Below are 15417 nucleotides of genomic sequence, written 5' to 3' on the forward strand. Positions count from 1 at the left end.
TGATGTTGTTATTTCTGCCGCAGATATTCAATTTCATTTTCTCATTACCACAACTCTTTCGCATTATACCTTGTCCGAGACATCGTTTGCCAAAGTATTTGACGAGCTTTTTTGTTTGCAAATTTCAATAAGTTGATTTTATTGTTGTACTTTTTTCGATTTGACTCCGCTTCCAATACTCTGACATGCAGTGTAACGTCGTTTCGTTGTGATCAGTTGAATTTCCTTGGAAAGCATGTGATGCGTTTGTATACCGCTTTGGGTTTGGTTTCTACAAAAGTGCAGCTTGTCGACGGCGTTGAAACTGTCACTTGTAACAACTTCACACTGATTAATCTGTTACTGAAGTTTTATGGTCCTACACATGAAAAAGTATTGGTCGTTCGGCTTCTTATCATACAGGTAAATTGCTTTTTCTTTGCTTGCTTGCTTGCTTACAGTTGTGTTATCTTCCACCAGGTGTTGTGCAACATTTTTGCCTTTTTTCTTCGATTTTACATGGCAAAACTTTTCTTCAATGTTGTCGAATGAATATTTTCAAAATTGTCATTTTCATCAGTTCATCTTCTACTACTGTTACCACACTGCTATAAAGCTTCATTAGATATTTCTTCTGATATATATATATATATGCTTAAAATGTAAAGTTTGTTTTCAGTTACTGAATAAACATGTATGTATATATATATATATACGTATATATGGCAAAACATATTGAAACGTCGTCATACATATCGTTTACACTGAACTGAATACAATTTGAATAGTATTTTATTCAGTATTAACTTGGACAGTAGACACGCGGCTGCTTTAGAGGCAATGAAAAAAAACAATATAAAGCGCAGTGTAAATGAATCATTAAAATAAAGTAACAAATTGACTAGGAATTCCTGGCGCTTGTATTCGCAACAATAACAAAACAAACAATGCTCACAAATATATAAATATAGTTGGAGTGTAAAAAATGAGATGGTAATGAATAAAACATTAAAATAATAATAACAGACGATAGCGATATGCAAGGAAAAAATAAAATAAAAAAGCATGTGTATATCTCAGATGAATTAAAACTTATCCGTAAAAAAGAATAAAGCGACTAGAGGAGAATATCTGCAAGCGCAAACGGTTCTATATAATGATCATAATTATTAGCAGTAAGGGTCAATTAAAGGATTTATTTGTGCGCGGCAATTCAGATTTGGAGCAAAGAGATGAGAAATAAAAATGAATAATAAATAAAATGGATGTCTTGGCAGATAAATTGAATTCAACTGAAACAGCAGGGAAAATGGTGACATTTTCAACGGAAACGCGATCAGCTGCTCTGGTCTGTAACTCGTGGTTGGGAACGAGATCGACGAACCGAAGGGGTTCTCCTCCATGGACTAGAATCTCCTGACCGATGAGTATCATAGTCGGTCCCATCAGACAACAACAGACGAGATGAACTGATAGCGCCGCTGCGAAATTCAATTTCAAACTATAAAAAAAATAAATCAATAATAATAACTTATACATGAACATTATACACATATATACATTACATATACATATACATATGTATATATGTATATGTATATGTACAAACAAGTACAACAACAAATTTCCATCCACATCTACTAAATGTTCAAGTTTACATACAAATAAGAACTTAAAAAAATGCAAATCCAAAACTGTTTATCAAACTAGTAAATATTAATCTGAAAATGTTTGTCACCAAGCGTCATGCATGCCACAATTATTGATCATCCCGCCAGTATAAAATTTCCTAAAGCCCTTCAAAATAGCTGCCCAAAGTTGAGCATCGGTGTCCAAAAAAATATAAATCAAACAATGGTTCATACAAGTTCGAAATATAACAAAAATTTGGTTTTTCTTTAACCATACAAATAACAATATCCATTCAACGCATGCCACTTGCAAGGCCAGACACGATGAAACTGTACATTTATACAAATAAATAAACAGATAGATAGATAGATAGATAGATAGATAGATTCTTTTTTCTTTCAAAGAAAGCACATTCAGGGACAATCACAACACATAGAAGTGTACTGACTGTGCTTTTGCAAGAAACCGAACCTGTTAAGCCCGTATAAAACGCACACATCCTGAACACCTTATTGAGCCATAGGTTCAACATAGCAACTTCTTCGACGAATAACTTCGAATTCCTACAAGATAATTCATAGCAGTTCAATCAGATGAAGAAGCATGGTTGAGAAGCCATTCGAAAAACAGCATATCATTCATCATCATCATCATCATCATCAACCCTACGGTCGATGAAACCTGTACGTGTACTGTATGTAAATATAATAAAGTATCATTGGAACAATTTATACATTTCGAGCTTCTTTTTGCAATAATTTCTTGAAATAGCCACTCTTATTCATTTATGAAAAAAAGAAAGTGTATACTTATATCCTCATAAAAGGTGATGTCAAAAATCGTATCTATGTATATATATATATATATATATGAAAGGATCTTTAAAAATACAAACCAAACAAAATGTGTAAAATTCACAAAATTTGTCATTTCACTGGGAACAAAAAGTGAACAACCACAATAATTATTCAGTAGACAACAGTAGACAATAATTATTGAAATCAAAAATTACCTTAGTAGCGCAAACAAAACAAGATGTCACCAATTTGGCTATTTCGTTCATCAAATTTTTCGTCTCTTGTATAACGCTGTCTACCTGTAAATTGAAATAAACAAAATATATCCATTTGATTGATTTCATTGAACGAACATTTCTGCAATATTTATTTTTTGCAACATACTTTATTAAATGTAGCCAATTTGCCAACAGTGGGACTTTTCACAAGAACCTGAAGCTGTTGACAATGGGTTGGAATGCGTTCAAGAGTTTGAAGCAATTCATTTTTTTCCGCACTGCCTGGCACCTGAGCAAATTATTATAAATGCAAATTGAAAAAAAAATTTTTTTTAATAAATGAAATTAATCGAATTTACTTCGTAGCAAAATTCACGAACGTTCCTGTACATTTTGTTCGCTTCTTCGGCAAAAAATTCCGCTTGCGTGAACAAATCGTGCGTGGTTTTGAGCGGCCCGTCACCACGGGTGAACAAATACATATTGTAAGCCATGGAAGACATGCTTTTCGCACGCTTGACAATATCATTTTCCGCATACTCGTCCCATTTTTCCGCTTCTGCATCCACCTCAGACGTCAACAATTTCATTTCCAAACCAAGTTTCGCTATTTTTTGTTGTTCCTATTCAAAAGCATACATACAATACAATAAAATCATGCAATGTTAAACAATACTTTCAGATCAGTAAACAAACAAACAAATAAATAAATAAATAAATAACACTCATTAACCTCTGTATCCAAAACGGTCGCCTTCAACACTGGCTTTGCTGTGCTGCCGTGTTTCTAAAAATCATGATATTAAAATTCAAACATATTTATTTATTTATTTAAAAATTCATCCATTTTTACAACAATAAAACAGCAAACACGACATATTTTTGCATTTATTAATTATTAAAACTCTCATTCTCGCACAGATTGAACCCTTTTTTTCTGACATATTCCAATTCGACATTTCGACATTCGGTGCAATTGCTGCATATCAAAAAAATAATTATAAAGTTAAACAGCACTAAGAGAAAAGAAAATTGATATTAAATATCTAAATTTCAGCGGACAGTTTTGCACATATGACGACAAACATTATTGATTTAAAATGTGATATTCACTGCAAAACAATTTTTTAAACTACTTATGGAAAATCGTAGTGAAGAAAAATAAAATTTATAATTCATTTTCAACAAATGAATGAAAATAAATCGATATTTCAACCAAGCATATGAGCAGAAAGTATCCCTCTCCTGATTGATAAAAGCCACATGAACAGCCAAAGTGAAACAGCTGTTTGCCAGAAGCATGCATCCATCTATTTATCTATCTATAGACAGCTAAGGGAGATCTCTAGATTGCACGGATGAGCAATGCAATCGACTTAATTTCGACAAACCTCATCGAAATAAATTTAACTGAATATGAATTTATGCGTAATTATAATATTCAATCAAAAGTAGAACTTGAAAATTCTTGCATGAAAGCTAAAAAATTTCTACTGATCAATTTTAACAACCTAAGGACAATAACTTTAAGGAAAAACTAAAATAAATAAATAAATAAATAAATATAATTTTAAAAAATTAAACTAATTAATTTGGCAAAATTTTCAAATTGCAAATAATTAACACAAAAACGTATAGGTTTCACGAAGAAAACATGTGGAAGAAAAATGTGTAAAAATAATCAAGAAGAAAATATAACAAAGCAAATAGTGTCTTACTCCAGGCTTTGGAAGTGACATGTAGGATTGTTTTTCGGCCACCTGACGTCCATGGCAAGCTACATCGACTTCCTTAGCAAGACGAGCCAATTCATTAATGGCCAGCGACCACGTTTCACAGAACACTTGCAAATTTTCACGTGCTATTCGACTAGATGGATGTAAACAGAACGTTCGCCCAGATAAGATTGTCTGAGAAAAAGAGAATCAAACATGCAGAATAAAAGAGAACAATAATGCCACAGCAATACCAAAGGAGCCAAAGCTCTGAGATTTCGTTCCGAATGACCAGTGCGCACGTGAAGTGATTCAGTCAATGAAATGTGATGTAAAAGACGACAAACCTTGAAAATAAATAAATAAATAAATAAATAAATACAATATGAATAAAAATAAGAATGAATGAATGAATGAATAACCTCTTCCATGTGATTAGCATGGTCACGAAACCGTTCGATAAATTGTTCCACACCATCCACATCGCCAGATACTGAACAAGCTTTTATGCTGGATGTGATCACTTCGTCTTCGTCAGAGCGAAAAACATCCGTCGCCTGATCCAAAGCAACCAGCTGCAACTGTTTGCGAAGATCTTTGCAAACTTTAGAAATTCGTACAACCAAACTGTCCACATCGTCCGGTCGGATTGGTCCGTTTTCACCCTGCAAAATCAAATGATAAAAAATAAATTCACAAAAAAGGAATTCACAGACGAACCATTTCTGGTTGCAATATGTTGGAAAGCTGTGTGCGGATTTCTCCGAGAAAATCGATGATTTGTTCACGATGGTGATGATGCGTGTAGGCAGAATCGGTGAAATCTTGAGTCATTTCACACAAGGCATTCAAAGCGCCGAATATACGCTCCTGAACACCCAAGCCGACATTACCCGTCAAGCGAACCATCTCAAGGGTATCCTAAAGGAATTGTTGCATCAAGAATTTTTCAATTTTGATGAAGCATCAATAATTTGAAAAAAAAACAAAACTAACCAAAAATTGTTTGATAGCAATATCCGCTGTCAACTGCAAACCGATGTCGAACGGTTCTTCTTCTGGTCTTACGGAAGCACAATAACGTGCAGGGTCGTACGGGTAAACGCCCTCACAAACGCACAACGCAATCAATTGTAAAGCTGAACGAATCTGTCTGAAAACGCAATTCCGCACTTGACGAGCCGAATCACATTCTGGATGTCTCAACGTGGTCTTAATAAAATATAATAAAACAATAATAAGTAATTAAAGTAGAAAATTCTCAGCAACAAAGTAACCTTAGACGAGGTGAGAAGAAGCATGGTATACTTTTCCAAAATCGACCGACCCATCTGCATTTGAGCACGCCTCTTTTCACCTTTCAAATCCTATAAAATAAACATATATAATAATGATAATAAATATAATTGAAATCGTAGAAAAGTTCTACTTGTTGACGATCACCGGTTTTGTGTGCCAAATCGACCATTTCACCGCCGAATTGTGTGAACAGCTTTACAAATTCAGTAAAATTATTCGTGCTTTCCAATCTGGACAGAGTGTAGACGACCTTCAATAATGAATAATCATATGAACATATTAATAATAATAATAATAATAAATTTTTTTTCTTCAAAACAAACTTTATCTTCAGCACAAATGATCTGCTTAACAAGCACACGGTCGGCCAACAGCAGCACTCTGGTTACACTTGAAAGAAGCTGCCTCGTTGCACGAACCAAAAAATTACGATCCACCACAGAACCGTTGTTGAAATCGGAAATCGTTTTCGACGACAACGATGCTATTGCTGCGCCTTCAAAATTAATCAAATTCCATTTCAAAAATTTAAATATGAACAAAGCATATTAAATCAACAATCATACGTGCATACAGTAACAAATATGATTGTCAATTTTCAATCGATTTTTTTTAACTTTCAATCTACAGTCAGTTAATTCACTCGTATCTATTAACTATTCGAATAATACTTTTTCGTTTTCTTTATTTTTAAATAAAGCAACATAAATCGAAGCGTGTAATAAATTAATAATGTGATATTATTTTCACCAATAAAAACTGAACACAACTTTCGCTCAAATTTTCAATTGATTTCCCCCAACTGTGCAAAATCAACACTCCAATTTGCCGATGTCAATTCATTAAACTTGTAAATAAGTTTTTCCAACTGCGTTCAATTTAGCGCATGCAAAAATTAAAATTTCATAAACAAAACAAATAAAACACGACTCAGATTGTACAACGCTTGACATAAACAAGCTAATTTATCAGCTTCTCGAATAAAATTGTTCTTCTCGAATCAGATTCGCCTCAAATACTCAACTGAATTTCGGATTAAATTTCCCCTATTCCCTCATTTCGACTCGAATCAATAATCATAAGACAACACCATGCATGAGTACGCTTTATCAATAAATCTCCACTCAGGTGTTGCGGCTAATTTCATGTTTACTACATTTGCACTCAATGCAAACTGCAAAAACAATGCATTCAACTTTCTCCAAAACAAAGCAGTTATTCAACACTAAAAAGAAACAAACATTCTGTTTGTTGACAATATCAAGAAGAACAAAATTAAAAAAAAATTCATTAAAAAATTCGATATTTTCATTTTTACTAAATAATATTATTTATTTTATTTTATATAAATAAATGAATCCATTTTTACAATCATACTCTAAAATCCAATGGCAATGGACAATTCACGTAAACTAGAATAAAAATTAACCATTAAAATTGTAAATTAATTTTATCACTGATGAAAAGAAATTATAATTTCAAAGTTACACATTGGTTGTGAATTTAAGCATTATTATTATACGTTGAAAATTATTACAAGAGTCGCAACATTTAAATAAAACTTGCCATGCAACAGAACAACGCTTAACATGCCCTTAACAAATAGTTCACTTTTACAAAATCAGCTTAAACTCTACGTTGTAAATGTGAATGCCTTCAAATCATTTGAAAACAAAAGTACTCAACCTAGTGACGCAAAGTGATAAATGAACATGTAAATGCTAGACTATAATGTTATAGGAAATTTCTTTTTTGTGTTTAGTCAGCTTTATAATTAGTTATAAACGCGCAGCAGGGAGAGAGAAAAAAAAGCATGCCAACTACGTGCAGAAACGGCGCCGGCTTGATCGAAATCATCAAAACGAAAGCTTTCAAGCCAAAAGCCGAACATAGTCAATTATTTATTACAACGCGTTGCTGGCTTGAATGAGCAATTAAAATTGCATATCAATCAATCGTTCGCTTTACCTGCACTGCGAGCTTCCTGGCATGCATCATACATTTCCGGTTGGATTTCCACATGTTCATCAGCGATGCTTTCGCCGACGGTCACGAAACGCTCAACGGCTGCTTGAACGCAAAAACCAACCTAAAAGCAGTGACAAGTTGAAACGCAAACGAGCTTCGTATTAAAAGCAAAATTCTAACACATCACAACATGTACCACAGAATTGGGCTGCATGCTTGCTTGTTCATCAAACGGAGACAATTTAAGCAAAATAAAAAAAAGCACTCAAGCAAAACAGCTTGTTTGAGGGAAAATCGAAACAGAAAAAGCGCTAGAATCAACAACATCTCAGACGTCTGATTTGACCAACAATAATAAGACGAGAAGCATAATTTCAGAGCAAATAAGAGACAAAATGGCGCGTTGATGAAATCAAACAACAAGTACGTGTCTGGAAGAATGAATTACGTGTTTTAGCGTTACAGAAATATTACTGACAAACTTGACGACAAGCAACACGTCAATAAAAATAACATTTGCAATCATGAATAAGAAAATCGACCCGATCAAAACAAACCCATGGCCACTTCAAAATACTACGAGCACAGAATGCATTTCAAACATAACCAACAATATTACAGCAAGCAGTGTGAGGTGAACATTTTCCTACTGTAAAAAACAAATAAAAGAGAAAGAAAACCAGCACCTTCATGATCGCTTTTAATGTCTTTTCAGATTTGATTTTTCCATAGTACTTTTCTCGATGATTTACCAAAGTGGTGATCTAGATCAAAGTGGAAATAAGAGTTTAAATTTTCATTTGACCGAAACAAAAAGGTTAACGAAAAAACGAACACAACGTGTTCAACCTGTGATACGAGCGGTACAAGAGTTCGTTCAATTGATTTGGTTTTGATTTCTAACGTTCGAGGATCGAATTTAGTTGCTTGACGTGCCATTTTGCTGAGTAATAGTAAAAAATATTTTAATAACTGAGAAACGCAACTGACAGCGAACCAAACCGATCCAACTCCGACCACACTTCAAAGCTCATTAGTCACACGAGTGTCCCGGCCGGAAATCTGTAGCAGTTCAAACAAAATGCGCAGGTATTATTTTTATAATTTGCAGCTGATAATTGCTTTATAATGAATAAATATGAATAATATTGTGATATTTAATAATTTTCGAATTTAATTTCAGAAAATTAAATATAAATTTTAATTTTAATTTTAACGTAAGTGATTTTATTATTAACATATGATGACGATTGTTTTTCTTCAAAAAATTTGTTTCACCATAATGCGAATTAATTATTTTTACACGTTTCTCTGATGATGAACACTTATGATGTTGAATATATTATTATAGCCGACCTATAAATAGGCATTCTTAAGCCCGTTTGAAGAACGAGTGCATTTTGAGCCAATGCTTAGCAGAGAGCTTCCGGCAGAATTGATTTTCCTCTCCTATCAGTGATAACAATCTGGAAAGAAAACATTAGACTGATAGAAATCATCAACAACATTATTTCAACTTTTATAATAAAAGTTTGGAAAAAATAATGAGATTAAATTCTATACAAATTATTATTTTTTAATGAAAATTTACGAACAAATTGCGATGCGCCTGTTATTGTAAAAGTAACATTGTCCATTAAAATTTCTGAGTAATGAATGAATGAATCTGATATAAAAAAGAAATTTAGTCCATACTGCTGCACAAAATATACAATTTCTAATTAACAAAACAAGAATATGATAGATTTGGATAAAAATACCTTACGCTTAATAAGTAAGATTAGCTGTAAAGTTTTTTTTATTTTCTGATTTTTTTTCATTAATCAAATTGTTGGATGTATAATTTATAATTGGAATGGTCCACTTTGGGCAAAATTTTCACCAAATTTTGATTAAAAAGTCAATATAACTATGAAATAATAATTATTTTCACTACTAATGTTACGTCACTCGTATTAAAGCTACGTAAACCTAAATGGAAATGTTTGAACCAATAAAATGGAAAGCTGTAGTAGCTAATCACAGAAAATTAGTTTGAATCAATGAGCAATCAGACAAGAAAAACCAATAAGACTACTGTGTGAAGGTCCAATAAGATAGCGCGTTAAACGACCAGTAAGAAAAGGTAGTGAAAATTTCACCTGACGTAAACCAAATCCTTGTAATTTAATGAAAATAGTGGCAATAACAATAAAATAAAATTTAAAATTATTTTTACTTAAAGAAACTTCAAGAAAGTGTGAGATGAAAAACTAAAACAAAAAATATTTAATGCAGGCTTGTTTGGTAGAAAATAAGGCAGTGATGCAAAACAGAACGGCTTTAAAATTGCTGGCTAAATATTAAATGCATAATCATTCAATAAAACATAAATTTAACGAGTTTAAATGTCGTTATTATAAAATACAGAGATGGGTGATAAAAACTGTTGTTAATTATACTTGATTTTCAATTTTACTATAAGCAAATTACAGAATTTTGCAAAATCATTTGTTTTATTATCTATAATATACAATTTATTTATTATATCAATTTCAAAAACATGAAAACAATAATACAATTTTTTATTTTGTAATTTTTTCTATTTAGTGGCAAAATTGTTTCGTCAAAAATTTTACCGACTGAATAGTTTTGAAAAAGTTACAATTTCACGCAATTTCTGTTTGAAATTTTATTCAAATCGTAAATATGTACGAATTTTCCGACTATATTTTATTCGCCGTCATCCTGTTCTCATCTCAACTGATCGTTCACCTGGTTAACATCGTCGTACCCGCACCTTTTATTGACGAGATTTTTCATATCGGTCAACTAAACCATTATTGTGCAGGCGACTTTGCTTATTGGAATAGCAAGATCACTACACCACCCGGCCTGTATGTTATGACGTTATTTTTCGTGCCCATGCTCGATTCTGTTTATGGAATCCAGGATGTGCGAAGCAGTTGTTCGTTGGAAACGGTGCGCTATTTTAATTCATTCTTCACTGCTGCATTATACTTGATCAGTGTCAAACTGATGCAGTCGGTTCACGAGAACTATTGTTCATCTGCTAATTTGAAAAACCGAGCCATGATGCAGTTAACTGCCTTGAACGTGACGATTTTTCCACTTTGTTTTTTCTACACATTTCTGTATTACACCGATGTGTTATCGCTATTTCTGGTTAGCTGGACGTATCTTTTAGCGAGGCTTCACTATTACAACTGTAGCGCATTTGTTGGATTGTTGTCCTGTTGTGTTCGACAGAGTAATATCGTTTGGGTGGCATTTTCTGCCGCCTGTGCTTTGTTGGATCAAGTGGAAATCATCGGCAAAAGAAACGACATTGCTCGACCGTTGGAATTGGTATCGTTGAATCAAGTGATCAGTGTTCTGTGGTCGGATTTTGGTATTTTCAAAGCACTTCTTTGTTCATTATTATCTTACATTCTTGTTGGCATTGGCTTCGTCGTTTTCGTTTACAAAAACAACGGAATAGCGTTGGGCGATCGTCAGGCGCATCAGTTATCCTTTCACCTGGTGCAGGTTGCCTATTGCGTGGTTGTTTTCCTTGTTTTCAACGTTGCCGTCCTACTACCAAAACTCGACATTTATGGATTGTTGCTTTGGGCTAAAAGACGAAAGATGCTTTTTTCAATGCTTGTTATTGGTTCGGCTGTTTCCATTGCTCTGTTCACCTACGCGCATCCATATCTGCTGGCCGACAATCGTCATTTGACGTTTTACATCTGGCGTCGGTGGTTCATGGCCCACTGGAGTGCAAAGTACTTGCTGATGCCGGTTTACTTTTTGTGCCTCACTGCTGTGCACAGATCGTTGGAGATGCATTCGTTTTGTTGGAAAATATTATTTTGGCTCACACTGGCATTGGTGACCGTACCAAATCGTCTATTGGAACTGCGCTATTTCATCACACCGTATTACATGTGGCGTATCCACGCGAAGGTCCAAAGCATGAAGACATTATTATTTGAATTCACGTACAGCGTGTTGATAAATTGTGCTTGTTTGATTTTATTTTTCTACAAAACGTTCAGTTGGCCTGACGAACAACATTTGCAACGTATTATTTTTTGAAATTTTCTCTAGCATTTTTCTTTTGTTCAATAAATGATACTATTAGTATATGGAAAAAAGATGATAATGAATTTCGTTCTTTGTCTAAACGTTCTCCGTGTTTGATTTATCTTGATCAATAAAAAATTTATGCGCAATTTCTCATTTCTGGGGTTAAATGAGCTTGTTCTCAACCTAGTTTCTTCTGCCTCATTTAGTCGAGGCTCATATCAGCCGAACATCTACGAAGATAATACGGATATCACTTCGGAAAGCAGGCGATCCTCGGCTGAAAGTTCGAAATTCGTAGAACAACTATGCTTACTGCACCTATGATGAGGATGAATAATGGCTGAAAGAAGATCTAACTGTTCGTGAGAACAGTGCCATAGAGCCCACAGTACGCAATGTTACCTATCCAGACTTGCTACAGTAATTCTCTTCTCAGTAAAACCATTATTCTTGTTTCGACTGGCCATAGTATGTAAATGTTTCCATACATTAACGTTGAATAAATGATTTCTGCTTCAAACAGTAATGCGCCACGCACAATGGTACACTTGGAGTCGATAGTCTCAACCGATGTGTTCAGACGGTCTTCCGCTTCTGTTCACACACATGGTGTGAGAGATACGCAATTTATTGCGACACAAACAATAAGCAAAACACAAATGCACACGCACATACAGACAAACAAACAAAATCATAGCAACCAACCAAGCGCACAACAACGTGTTCCCAATACCGTCTCATCCCTGATTTTCAGGCACAAACTGGTATACGGTACTTTTTATTGCTAAAATCATCATCTGAAATTACACTTATATGTAATTAAAATGACTTTATTGGATGCGTGTTGCAATCTGAAATATGCTGAAACAAAGAACAGTCACAAACAAACAGCATAATGAAATTTTAAAATGAACATAAAAATACAAAATATACTTGAAAACATAACACTTTCAATTTATTATTTTTCTCATAGACTGATTTTAACCATCTTCATAAACTATTGCTGCGAATGAAATCTACATTGCTCTTAATGAATAAAATTAATGCGCATTATTAAATACTGTATTCAGTGATTCGAGAAACTTTTTAAGAACTGAATTTGAATAATTAAATTTCATTTTGGTTATTTGATACTTACTTTTCAAATGTCACAAAAACTCTACTATACCAAGGCCAAAATAACTGTACTGCAGACCAGTTAACTCCAGTAGCAACTATCAGACTAAGGAATCTGATTCTAAGCTAACAAGCAGTAGTTAGCGAACATGATAAACTAAACCGGGAACAATACTATGCCAATTAGAAAGTCTTTTTTGTAATAGTAGAATGACGAAAAATTTTTTCAAATACATAGAAAGAATTTATGAACAAAACATTTTTTTCATTATTCTATATTTTATTGTTCCATAATGAAATAAAATAAAATGTAATAATTATAACTGAGGAAAAACAGTACAAATACAACAACAACAAGAACGACAAGTATAAACAATATATAAGTGAACAATTTCAACAGAGTGAAAGCAACAAAAAATAAAAATTCCCAATCAAAAAGTTTCATGTACTTTCTCATAAAAATCAACGGATTCACGAGGTGGCCTGGAGCTTGGCCTACCGGCGACATAATTCGGAGTTACCAGCCGAGTCATCAACAATTGATGCAACAATTTCCGGTATACATGTACAGGGATGTATATATGAATATGGGCAACCACATCAACATATCGATCTTATGCCGGTAAGTTCTATCCGGCGTTCGGAATAGATGCCGTACATGTTACGCTGCAGCCAACGGATTCACGAGGTGGCCTGGAACTTGGCTTACCGGCGACATAATTCGGAGTTCCCAGTGGAGTCATCACCAATTGAGGCAACAATTTCCGGTATACATATACAGGGATGTATATTTGGATATAGGCAACTACATCAACATATCGATCTTATCGCATTAATTTTTACGTGGCATGCGGAATATGAAGGTTGTCCTTTCCGCGATATCACAGTAACAATGGTAGCTCGAACATTCTAGTACAATTCGATCACACGTTTCGGCGTTCCAGCTGAGTGACCACCGATAGAAGCAAACACTTTGATTCAAACACATGAGCTACAGACAAGAAGCTGCTGCTAGGCTGCCAACATATCCGCTCGTCCATGTACCATCCACAACCCAACGTCATTGTCGAGCGTTTCGAACAGCATCTTCAGCATTCATGTACGACTGCTTCGACGCTGTACTTGGTGTTCAGTGGACAACGGCACTGTCGTTGATATTGCTGCGCTCACTATTACGCACCCATGCGCTCAAGGAAGATCTAACTGTTCGTGAGAACAGTGCTATAGAGCCCACAGTACGCAATGTTACCCATCCAGACTTGCTACAGTAATTCTCTTCTCAATAAAACCATTATTCTTGTTTCGACTGGCGATAGTATGTAAATGTTTCCATACATTAACGTTGAATAAATGATTTCTGCTTCAAACAGTAATGCGCCACGCACAATGGTACACTTGGAGTCGATAGTCTCAACCGATGTGTTCGGACGGTCTTCCGCTTCTGTTTACACACATGGTGTGAGAAATACGCAATTTATTGCGACACAAACAATAAGCAAAACACAAATGCACACGCACATACAGACAAACAAACAAAATCATAGCAAACCAACCAAGCGCACAACAACGTGTTCCCAATACCGTCTCATCCCTGATTTTCAGGCACAAACTGGTATACGGTACTTTTTATTGAAAAAATCATCATCTGAAATTACACTTATATGTAATTAAAATGACTTTATTGGATGCGTGTTTCAATCTGAAATATGCTGAAACAAAGAACAGTCACAAACAAACAGCATAATGAAATTTTAAAATGAACATAAAAATACAAAATATACTTGAAAACATAACACTTTCAATTTATTATTTTTCTTATAGACTGATTTTAACCATCTTCATAAACTATTGCTGCGAATGAAATCTACATTGCTCTTAATGAATAAAATTAATGCGCATTATTAAATACTGTATTCAGTGATTCGAGAAACTTATTAAGAACTGAATTTGAATAATTAAATTTCATTTTGGTTATTTGATACTTACTTTTCAAATGTCACAAAAACTCGACTATACCAAGGCCAAAATAACTGTACTGCAGATCACTTAACTCCAGTAGCAACTATCAGACTAAGAAATCTGATTCTAAGCTAACAAGCAGTAGTTAGCGAACATGATAAACTAAACCGGGAACAATACTATGCCAATTAGAAAGTCTTTTTTGTAATAGTAGAATGACGAAAAATTTTTTCAAATACATAGAAAGAATTTATGAACAAAACATTTTTTTCATTATTCTATATTTTATTGTTCCATAATGAAATAAAATAAAATGTAATAATTATAACTGAGGAAAAACAGTACAAATACAACAACAACAAGAACGACAAGTATAAACAATATATAAGTGAACAATTTCAACAGAGTGAAAGCAACAAAAAATAAAAATTCCCAATCAAAAAGTTTCATGTACTTTCTCATAAAAAATCAACGGATTCACGAGGTGGCCTGGAGCTTGGCCTACCGGCGACATAATTCGGAGTTACCAGCCGAGTCATCAACAATTGATGCAACAATTTCCGGTATACATGTACAGGGATGTATATATGAATATGGGCAACCCATCAACCTATCTGATCTTATGGCCGAAAGTTCATCCGGGCGTCGGAATAAATGCCGGAC

General features: G+C 34.0%; 8 protein-coding genes across 8 annotated transcripts; 4 read left to right on the forward strand and 4 right to left on the reverse strand.

The window, feature by feature from the left end:
* The first annotated feature begins 240 nt into the window (after positions 1 to 240).
* Positions 241 to 593, forward strand: Tsp_08157 (UDP-N-acetylglucosamine--dolichyl-phosphate N-acetylglucosaminephosphotransferase). Its single transcript, XM_003373518.1, has 2 exons — positions 241 to 402; positions 441 to 593. The coding sequence occupies exons 1-2, from the start codon at positions 241 to 243 to the stop codon at positions 591 to 593; spliced, it is 315 nt and encodes a 104-aa protein (XP_003373566.1).
* Positions 594 to 1315: 722 nt separating this feature from the next.
* Tsp_08158 (conserved hypothetical protein) lies at positions 1316 to 6346 on the reverse strand. The gene is made up of 18 exons (XM_003373519.1): positions 6298 to 6346; positions 5964 to 6136; positions 5771 to 5890; positions 5619 to 5708; positions 5338 to 5553; positions 5062 to 5262; positions 4764 to 5006; positions 4596 to 4688; positions 4345 to 4536; positions 4152 to 4163; positions 3555 to 3605; positions 3360 to 3413; positions 2986 to 3249; positions 2793 to 2915; positions 2624 to 2707; positions 2240 to 2292; positions 2060 to 2174; positions 1316 to 1480 (listed from the first exon to the last, which is right to left on the reverse strand). Exons 1-18 carry the CDS (start codon positions 6344 to 6346, stop codon positions 1316 to 1318), a joined length of 2298 nt encoding a protein of 765 aa, XP_003373567.1.
* Positions 6347 to 7591: 1245 nt separating this feature from the next.
* On the reverse strand, positions 7592 to 8547 carry Tsp_08159 (conserved hypothetical protein). The gene is made up of 3 exons (XM_003373520.1): positions 8361 to 8547; positions 8211 to 8257; positions 7592 to 7729 (listed from the first exon to the last, which is right to left on the reverse strand). Exons 1-3 carry the CDS (start codon positions 8545 to 8547, stop codon positions 7592 to 7594), a joined length of 372 nt encoding a protein of 123 aa, XP_003373568.1.
* A 1100-nt stretch (positions 8548 to 9647) lies between these two features.
* Positions 9648 to 10738, reverse strand: Tsp_08160 (conserved hypothetical protein). Its single transcript, XM_003373521.1, has 4 exons — positions 10675 to 10738; positions 10067 to 10110; positions 9862 to 9943; positions 9648 to 9766 (listed from the first exon to the last, which is right to left on the reverse strand). The coding sequence occupies exons 1-4, from the start codon at positions 10736 to 10738 to the stop codon at positions 9648 to 9650; spliced, it is 309 nt and encodes a 102-aa protein (XP_003373569.1).
* Positions 10739 to 10791: 53 nt separating this feature from the next.
* Tsp_08161 (conserved hypothetical protein) lies at positions 10792 to 11112 on the reverse strand. Its single transcript, XM_003373522.1, has 2 exons — positions 11038 to 11112; positions 10792 to 11016 (listed from the first exon to the last, which is right to left on the reverse strand). Exons 1-2 carry the CDS (start codon positions 11110 to 11112, stop codon positions 10792 to 10794), a joined length of 300 nt encoding a protein of 99 aa, XP_003373570.1.
* A 1070-nt stretch (positions 11113 to 12182) lies between these two features.
* On the forward strand, positions 12183 to 13444 carry Tsp_08162 (hypothetical protein). The gene is made up of 3 exons (XM_003373523.1): positions 12183 to 12450; positions 13124 to 13161; positions 13235 to 13444. Exons 1-3 carry the CDS (start codon positions 12183 to 12185, stop codon positions 13442 to 13444), a joined length of 516 nt encoding a protein of 171 aa, XP_003373571.1.
* A 337-nt stretch (positions 13445 to 13781) lies between these two features.
* On the forward strand, positions 13782 to 14066 carry Tsp_08163 (putative sulfur relay protein TusB). Its single transcript, XM_003373524.1, has one exon. The coding sequence runs from the start codon at positions 13782 to 13784 to the stop codon at positions 14064 to 14066; it is 285 nt and encodes a 94-aa protein (XP_003373572.1).
* Positions 14067 to 14145: 79 nt separating this feature from the next.
* Tsp_08164 (conserved hypothetical protein) lies at positions 14146 to 14656 on the forward strand. The gene is made up of 2 exons (XM_003373525.1): positions 14146 to 14414; positions 14617 to 14656. Exons 1-2 carry the CDS (start codon positions 14146 to 14148, stop codon positions 14654 to 14656), a joined length of 309 nt encoding a protein of 102 aa, XP_003373573.1.
* Positions 14657 to 15417: the final 761 nt, after the last annotated feature.

Source organism: Trichinella spiralis, assembly GCF_000181795.1.
Source record: "Trichinella spiralis strain ISS 195 chromosome Unknown Scfld6, whole genome shotgun sequence".
In the NCBI taxonomy this organism is placed as follows: Eukaryota; Metazoa; Nematoda; class Enoplea; order Trichinellida; family Trichinellidae; genus Trichinella; species Trichinella spiralis.